Here is a 9316-nt window from a genome sequence, read left to right as displayed (position 1 = left end):
AAGAGAAAATTAGGAGAGAAAAGGTCAGGGAGAAAGAGGAGCAGAGAGGAGGTCATAGAGGAAGAGGAGCAGAGAGGAGGTCATAGAGGAGGAGGACCAGAGAGGAGGTCATAGAGGAGGCATATCAGAGCAGAGCTCAGTGTATCCAGATGAGTGTCCATCAGTCTAAGCCTATAGCAGCAGAACTCAGAACAGCCTGAGCTGCCCTAACTATAAGAGTCATCTAAAGCACAGGTGTCAAACTCCGGTCCTCGAGGGCCGGTATCCTGCATGTTTTAGATGTTTCCCTCTTCCAGCACACCTGACAGTCGTTATCAGACTTCTGCAGAGTTGGATGATAGGCTCATCATCTGAATCAGGTGTGTTGGAAGAGGGAAACATCTAAAACATGCAGGATACCGGCCCTTGAGGATCTGAGTTTGACACCCCTGATCTAAAGGAACGTTTTGAACCCACTCTTAAACATACAGAGGGTGTCTGCCTCCCAGACTGAGGCAGGGAGGCAGTTGAAAATATGCTGAAACTTAATCCCAAATCCCATAATGCAACAGTTTCATATGTTAAATACTCATGAGTTCCTCTAGAGTTGACACAGCTGAAGTGTTTGGACATTCACACGTAACCTGGCCATCGCTGCAGAACTGAACTTATAAACCCAGGATGGTGGAACAGTGCATGACCCTGGAGGTCCAATGTGCCAACACAGGGTCTTCAGGTGAGAGTATAGATCCTGGATTCATAGAAGTGTTTTTCCAGACTGGTCTCAGTGTTACTGTTGTTTTATTCTCTGGTCTGTTTCCTGTCCTCAGCTCCTCAGGTCTCAAACAGGGGGTTTTGTGGACCTGTTGTCGTTCTGGGGTTGCTCTGTGGTTTCCTGATCATTGGACTCATCAGCCTCGGGGTCCACGGTGAGTCTGGATCAAACACTGCACAAAGAACAGGAGATTATTCACATAGATTCAGTCTCATATGGGTTCTTTATGGACTTTTACAGTCAGTTTTATTATTTTAGATCCTACGTAAATATAAATAATTAAGGTTTTTTTTGTTTGTTAGTTTTTCGGGTTTTTTTTGCATTTTTTGTTTGTTTTACGGGAAAAGAACCTTAATGTTTTCACATATTTGTACAAAAACTACTGTGTCAAATTTAAAATGAACAGCATTGTTGTTCATTTAACCCCCATCTCTCGTCACTTTATTGGAGTATTTCTGCTGTATTTTATACTACTTCATACTTTGACTCCACTGTATTTAAGAGGGAAACATCAAACCTTTGGTCAAATTTTGTTCGGTACAGACTTACTGACTTACACTGAAAGCACTTTTTTAAATCTTACGTTAAAAATGCAAAGGCTATTATAAAATCAGTATTACTGCTAATCTTTCATGTGTCCAAGACTCTGATATAAATAATGTCACATCCCTCCAACATGTATTGCACGGAAAATATCTCATGTCTGTATAAGTTCTCATTTGCCCTGGTCATCGTTCTTCTCGGTGGTTCTCGGTTCAGCTGGATTTAAATTAGTCCAGTTGAACCAAGAACTACCAAGAAACAATATCTCATATTTTGTGTGTGCTTTTTCTTTTTGTTTTAATAAAACAAGTAGTGTCAAATATTCAAACTGGCATTTAAAGGGTTAAAATCCTGAAACTAACTGAATATTTGGTAGTTTTTAAGCAGAACTGAAGTGGTTTATGAGATTTATGCAGAAAGAAGCAGAAAAAATATTGATATATGATGATTCTATAGCAGATGGTGTATAAAATGTGAGTAGTGTATAATAGATATACAAGAGATATACAAGAGTCACTGAAATTAGATTAAACAAATGGTTCCAGGTACAAAAAAACTGCACCTCTCACTCGTATTGTATCTTATTTTGTCATCGATTCAGCTGATGTCATCATGTCTATGCGTGTGCTGATGTCAGCATATCAACTGCCTCCATATATGTGCAAAGTTTGAAGTAAATTGAAACAAAATTGTGTTTTTATAGACATGTGAAATTTTGCCCATTATAAGTAAATGGAAAAAAACAACAATAATAAAATAAAATTCATGAAAAATCTGAATTTTGACCTACTTTTCCCAAAATGCAATGACATCTATTCTAGGTCATTGGCAATCTATAAACCCAATTTGGGATGAATTCAACAAGGTGTTTTGCTGCTAAAGTGTTAACAATCAAACCAAAAAATAAACCAAACCAAATACAATACCCCTTACCTTCCCTTTGGGGGCGGGGTAAAAATATGAAAAAAATAAACATGCCATAACATGTAACACATACATAACGATCAGCAAATTAACAGAGAAAAATGGCAAAAATGTACAAAAATATCCTGTGGGTTTACAAAGGGTTAACTATGATGTATTGACTGTGCAGTTTAATGTCAAATGTCAGTGTTTTTCTATTGTATCTGATGTTTTTTTAATTCATTTTAATGCTGCATTCATATGTCTCTGCACATGAACTGTGAAGCAGCATCAAATGGAAAATAGTAGTACTTCTAATTTAAACTTTATCTAATGTAAAACTCTTTTTAAATGGAGCTTTTTGAAGATGATATTCTAGATGTGTGATAGTTTCACCTCAGTCTTTGAAACCTTAATGACTTATATGTTTATGTTGACATGTTTTTTTTTAATATAGTAACCTTATTTTGTGGGAAAGTTGTGATGTAAATTCAGTGCAAAGGTGTCAGATTTGTCTCTTTGCCTCAACTCCAGACCTGTCGTCTATGGATGCCGACCTCAGTGACCTTCTACCGACCTTTAAAAAACAAATATGGAACCTGACCGACGACAGAGACAGACTCAATGCCAAAGTCACCAACATGACTCAGGAGCTGGAGAGGCTGAAGGCAGGTGAGAAAATACTCTGAACATACATGGAATAAACTCTGAAAATACTCAGGAAAAAAAGGAAGTGAAAACAGGAAGTGTCTAGAGGGTTGATTGCATTAGAATACACAATATGATTTAAAATGGGCCAAACCAGAAAAATAATAACATAATAATAATAATAATAAATGGTTAATTATGTTATGAAAATGTTTACATTTACAAACTCTTCATTGAAAATATGAACATCAACTGCCTAAAAAGTATAAAGAAAAAAAAAAACAAGTCTCAGTCTCAGTTTGTCATTTACACAACAACAACTACTACTAACAGGAATAATAATCATAATGTTTTCTGTTCTCCACATGTCATTAAAACCTTGTGTGTGTCATTGAAATTAGATTAAACAAGTGGCTCCAGGTACAACAAACTCTGCCTCTCACTCATATTGTATCTTATTTTGTCATCGCATCATTGTGTCATCATGTCTATGCATGTGCTGATGTCAGCATATCAATTGCCTCTATATATGTGCCAAGTTTGAAGGAAATTTAAATAAAATTGATGTTTTTGTAGATGTGAAATTTTGCCCATTATAAGTAAATGGAAAAAAGGCTAATGACGTTCATTTTGTCTTCTGTTTATGTAATTATACTTTTTCTTTGTTCTTTGCTCAGACAAGGTATAGTTTTTAGATGTTACCTGCTTGACAGTTTCAACTGTGACTCCAGTCTTCCTCAGAAGCGTCATCTGACGTGCTGCTGACGTGTCATTTATCGGATGACGCTTCTGAGGAAGACTGGAGTCACACTTGAAACTGTCAAGCAGGTAACATCTAAAAACTATAACTTGTCTGAACAAAAGAAAAAGGAAAAAGTATAATTAAATGAAAAAAAAACAACTTATGTTGACATGTTTTTTTTAAATATAGTAATCTTATTTTGTGGGAAAGTTCTGCTGTAAATTCAGTGCAAAGGTGTCAGGATTGTCTCTTTGCCTCAACTCCAGACCTGTCGTCTATGGATGCCGACCTAAGTGACCTTCTACCGACCCTTAAAAAACAAATATGGAACCTGATCGACGACAGAGACGGACTCAACGCCAAACTCACCAACATGATTCAGGAGCTGGAGAGGCTGAGGGCGGGTGAGAAAATACTCTGAAAATACGCTGAAAATACTCGGAACATATTCAGAAAAAAAGGAAGTTAAAACAGGAAGTGTCTAGGGGGTTGATTGCATTAGAATACACAATATGATTTAAAATGGGCCAAACCAGAAAAATAATAACATAATAAATAATAATAACTTAAAAAAATAAAAATAATAAAAAATAATAATAATAAATGGTTAATTATGTTATGAAAATGTTTACATTTACAAACTCTCCATTGAAAATATGAACATCAACTGCCTAAAATGTATAAAGAAAAAAAAAACAAGTCTCAGTCTCAGTTTGTCATTTACACTACAACTACTACTAACAGAAATAATAATCATAATGTTTTCTGTTCTCCACTTGTCATTAAAACCTTGTGTGTGTCACTGAAATTAGATTAAGCAAGTGGTTCCAGGTACAACAAACTCTGCCTCTCACTCATATTGTCTCTTATTTTGTCATTGATTCAGCTGCTGTCATCATGTCTATGCATGTGCTGATGTCAGCATGTCAATTGCCTCTATATATGTGCCAAGTTTGAAAGGAAATTGAAACAAAATTGATGTTTTCATAGACATGTGAAATTTTGCCCATTATAAGTAAATGGAAAAAAAAAAACTTATGTTGACATGTTTTTTTTTTTAATATAGTAACCTTATTTTGGGGGAAAGTTGTGATGTAAATTCAGTGCAAAGGTGTCAGATTTGTCTCTTTGCCTCAACTCCAGACCTGCCGTCTATGGATGTCGACCTCAGTGACCTTCTACCGACCTTTAAAAAACAAATATGGAACCTGACCGACGACAGAGACAGACTCAACGCCAAAGTCACCAACATGATTCAGGAGCTGGAGAGGCTGAGGGCGGGTGAGAAAATACTCTGAACATACATGGAATAAACTCTGAAAATACTCAGGAAAAAAAGGAAGTTAAAGCAGGAAGTGTCTAGGGGGTTGATTGCATTAGAATACACAATATGATTTAAAATGGGCCAAACCAGAAAAATAATAACATAATAATAATAATAATAATAATAATAATAATAAATGGTTAATTATGTTATGAATTTTTTTCCATTTACAAACTCTCCTTTGAAAATATGAACAACATCAAGTACCTAAAATTTATAAAGAAAAAAAAAAGTCTCAGTCTCAGTTTGTCATTTACACTACTACTACTACTACTACTACTACTACTACTACTACTACTACTACTACTACTAGAAATAATAATCATATTGTTTTCTGTTCTCCACCTGTCATTAAAACCTTGTGTGCGCTGTAAATATTTCTTGTTTCTGTGTTTTTTCTTTCAGTGAAAACGTGTCCTGAAGGATGGAAACTGTTGAGCAGCAGCTGTTACTTCTCTTCAACTGCGGTAGGAACCTGGGAAACAGCTAGAAGCGACTGTAGAAAAAAAAGTGCAGATCTGGTGATCATCAACACGAAAGAAGAACAGGTACAATGTGTGAATTTACACTGGTATTCAAGTCACACAAACCGAAAACATCCTGCTGTTTTACCCTTAAGCACCTTCATGTTTTGATATATTTTTACAGAAACAACGGTGTCAAACGTAAAGTTAATAGATTTGTTGTGCGTTTAACCCTCAAAGACCTTCATATCCACCGTCGACCAAAAGCTTCTCCTTATTTAAGATTTTTTACTAGTGCTACTTTTGTGACAGTTCCCATGTTGTTGTTTTTTTCCTCTAAATCGAACCATTCTGAAGTGATTTATCACGATTTATCATAATATTAACAGACTGTGCCCTCTCCCCATCCTTACACTCACACCCATACTGTGTGAACTCTCAACAGACCCACCCACCCCCTATCCACATCACAGTGAGTTTCACAAATGGACTGTGCCCCCTTTTCAATCCCCAGACACAGAACACACACATCCACATTCAACCCTCTTCATGACAGGACTGCTGCTCATTTTGTGTGAACGGTGTTACATTTTGTAAAGTATATTCACAGTGTGGTTTTATCTTTATTTATATTTTTAATGCTCACTTTTTTAAACTGTCTTTTTAACTGCACCGTTTGCATTGTCAGATACTAATGAGAAACAGCCTTTTGTTTCAGCCTGCATATTTCTGTAAATACCACATGAGAAATGACAAATCTATCTATCTATCTATCTATCTATCTATCTATCTATCTATCTATCTATCTATCTATCTATCTATCTATCTATCTATCTATCTATCTATCTATCTATCTATCTATCTATCTATCTCTTATCCTCTTTTCCTTTATTTAATTCCTTTATTTCCTAATTCCTTTATTTAAAGCTATACCTACCGATGTGGCATTTCTCACAGCACTTAGTAAAAGTTTGAACATGAACAACCCGCCTCCCTCCAAAGCCCTGCCCCCTTCCCTCTGCCTGAGCTCTGAGGCTCCTCCTCCTCTCTCCTCCTCTCACCTGATGCGCGATGGAAACGGAGGAGGAAGCAGAGGCGGAGGTCCGGTCCGTTTTGGGGTGTCCGCAGACCCCTCCCTCAGTAATCAGATGCATCATCCACCTGCCGCGGGCCCGCGGCTCCTGTTCCACCAGTAGACCTGGTCTGTGCAGTACTGGGTCAGTGTCTTCACTGCAGTGCCCAGGGGATGGCCGCGCGCACTGTGAACGCGCAGCCTCCGCGAATTTTCCGTGGACATTTGAAGTTTCATAGTCCATGTAATTATCATCCTACATCATCTTACATGTGTGACAACATGTACATGTACATGTATGAGTCCCACCGTCATAAAAGCTGAGCTTTATGCAGACCTGTTCAGTCCAGTACAGCTGACTTCCGGACTTTTATCTCCATCCTTCATTCATCAGACTCCCGTTTGTGCCCCTCAGTTGTCGTTTCTGTTCATAAATCCGTTTTTTCCCTTCCACATGTGCATGTCAGTTCTATCCAAACACATCCTAGACAGTAGACTGTGGTCAGTGACAGGAGAAGCAGCACCAGTGAAGCGTCAGATTCAGAGGGATGTCGGATGTGAGACGGTGATAATGGATCGGATGCTGGACGGCCGTAATGGATGATTGACAGGAGGCTCAGCCAGGTTCGGCCAATTATTTTATTCGGACCGACTAAAATGATTGGTCAGACTTTTATCAGAAATATATGAGAATTAAACATTTTTGAGTTTCAATACCTGGTGGATTTCTTTTCCATTTTAGTTTGACACACACTTATTAGGAGCATTTTAAGATGACAAACGAAAAGTGTAAAAATGCCACAACATACGGTATAGCTTTAATTCCTTTATTTCCTAATTTCCTTTATTTAATTCCTTTTCCTTTATTTAATTCACTGTTCATGTAGATGCTCATAAAAGCTCAGATTAAAGTAGGAGGTTATTCTATCAGAAGCAGAGGAAACTGAAGGGGGAAAAAAAGACTTTGTCAACAAAATCTATCATTAACTGAACATAAACTGTGTCCACCTAAGTGCATGAATCAAAGTTGTAGAAGATGACGTGTTTCCATGGTAACTACGGAGCCTCTGAACGTCCAAATATGGTCATATCTGATGACCATGAAAAGATGAATAACTGTACTTTACACCAATTATTTCCATGTATTGATAGGAGTAGTGGATCATCAGGTATTAAACAGTTTAGATCAGTAGATGGTTTTGGACACCAGTGGATGTTTGGGTCTGTATGGGTTAATAACCGATGAACCACTCGTCCTGTCAAGCCATGTAAATTAGAGTTACAGATCAGATGGTGTAGGTTCTTAGTGGTGCATTTCTATACTTTACAGGACTTCATCTCAGCGCTCAACAAGCAGTACTGGATCGGTCTGAGTGATCGTGAACAGGAGGGAACCTGGACATGGGTCGATGGATCTCCAGTCACTCTGTCGTAAGAAACAAATGTTCTTTACTCTGGTTGAAATAATAACAATGCACTGGTCTCAGTCACAGATTTACCTTTACTCCTGCATTCCTAGGTTCTGGCATACAGGTGAACCTAACAATTCTGGTGGAGAGGACTGTGGAGAAACCGTGACTTACGGCCAGTGGAATGACCAGAGGTGTGACTACCACCGTCCTTGGATCTGTGAGAAACAACTGTGGTCATGAGCAAGGCAGTAGGTTGGATTCTGACATTGGTGGGGACACTAAAGTGCTCCAAGGCAGCACGACTTAAAGTTGATGTTTTTTTGCATTTGTGATCATAATTTCACGTCATGTAGAGCTGATCAAACAAGCAAACAATCAGTCAGTCGGTTCTCGCCATTTTGCCCCCCCCCCCCCTTTAAAAAAACACACACATGCACACAAACACACATACATATGGGGGGGGGGGGGGGGGGGGGGGCATGAAGAGGAGATACATGAAGCATGAGAGGAGATGCACAAAGCAGCCAGCAGTAAACCACATGGAAACATACATAAACCACACAGAAACATATATAAACCAGTTCAGCAGCAAACCACACCTTAGCAGATATCTCATATCTTAATCACCTACAGTTCCATTATTAGCCAACTTTGCTTCAGTTCAGTTCAGCTAGCTGTAGCTAGTAACATCAAATGTTTTTTAACATTATAACAGGTTACATCCCTTTATAATTGGATTACTTTTCTGCCTCCTCTTTTCTCCTCTTCTAAACTGTGCAGCTAAGGCCTTAGAAGGCCTTTTCATGGTGATTAACTTTCCATCTTTTACCTGGATGTTTAGTTCAACACCTGTCTGACTCTGTCATTCAGCTCCACTCTTTCTCTGTCACTCCTGCACATGCTCAGTGAGCACCGGTCTGGGAGAGTTCACCTGAGAAATTTCAGGAAGGGTTGTTTTGGTTTTTTTCCTCTCATATTTTTAAGACAGTTAATGAGAAATTATCATATTATCATCTTATGCCATGAACCGGCCCTGCGCGCACGGACACACATACGCACGCACGCATGCAGGCAAACACACACATGTACAAATGTACATGTAAATGACACCTCTGATATTCAAATCTGTCTAGCTGACATGACCAAGGCAGAACAAACGCACACATGTTGACAACTTACGCTAAGTGGTGGATCCATATGAACTGCCTCCTGTCTGGTCCAACTAGCGGTAACTGTAGCTTTTACAAGTAGATGGAATAACAGCGGGGACGGCCAATCACATGTATGATAGCAAAACCGCAGAGCCATTCGGAGAGTGATATTTAGGTTAGAGGTAGGACTTCTAGCAGAGACTGACTATTAACCCTTTGTGTGCCATAATCATTGACTAAACACTACAGACAGCGGTTGGATTGGTTGGGACAACACAGTAGTGGATGGATATTAGTAGGGAC

General features: G+C 38.4%; 1 protein-coding gene across 1 annotated transcript; it reads left to right on the top strand.

Moving 5' to 3' along the window:
* Positions 1-660: 660 nt before the first annotated feature.
* On the top strand, positions 661-8102 carry LOC115424116 (C-type lectin domain family 4 member M-like). Its single transcript, XM_030141221.1, has 9 exons — positions 661-715; positions 810-908; positions 2735-2872; positions 3857-3994; positions 4734-4871; positions 5320-5462; positions 5824-5850; positions 7781-7881; positions 7970-8102. The coding sequence occupies exons 1-9, from the start codon at positions 661-663 to the stop codon at positions 8100-8102; spliced, it is 972 nt and encodes a 323-aa protein (XP_029997081.1).
* The last annotated feature ends 1214 nt before the right edge of the window (positions 8103-9316 follow it).

This window comes from Sphaeramia orbicularis, chromosome 8 (assembly GCF_902148855.1).
Source record: "Sphaeramia orbicularis chromosome 8, fSphaOr1.1, whole genome shotgun sequence".
In the NCBI taxonomy this organism is placed as follows: Eukaryota; Metazoa; Chordata; class Actinopteri; order Kurtiformes; family Apogonidae; genus Sphaeramia; species Sphaeramia orbicularis.
The sequence above is the reverse complement of the archived record's forward strand: the minus strand, read 5'-3'. Positions and strand labels throughout refer to the sequence as shown.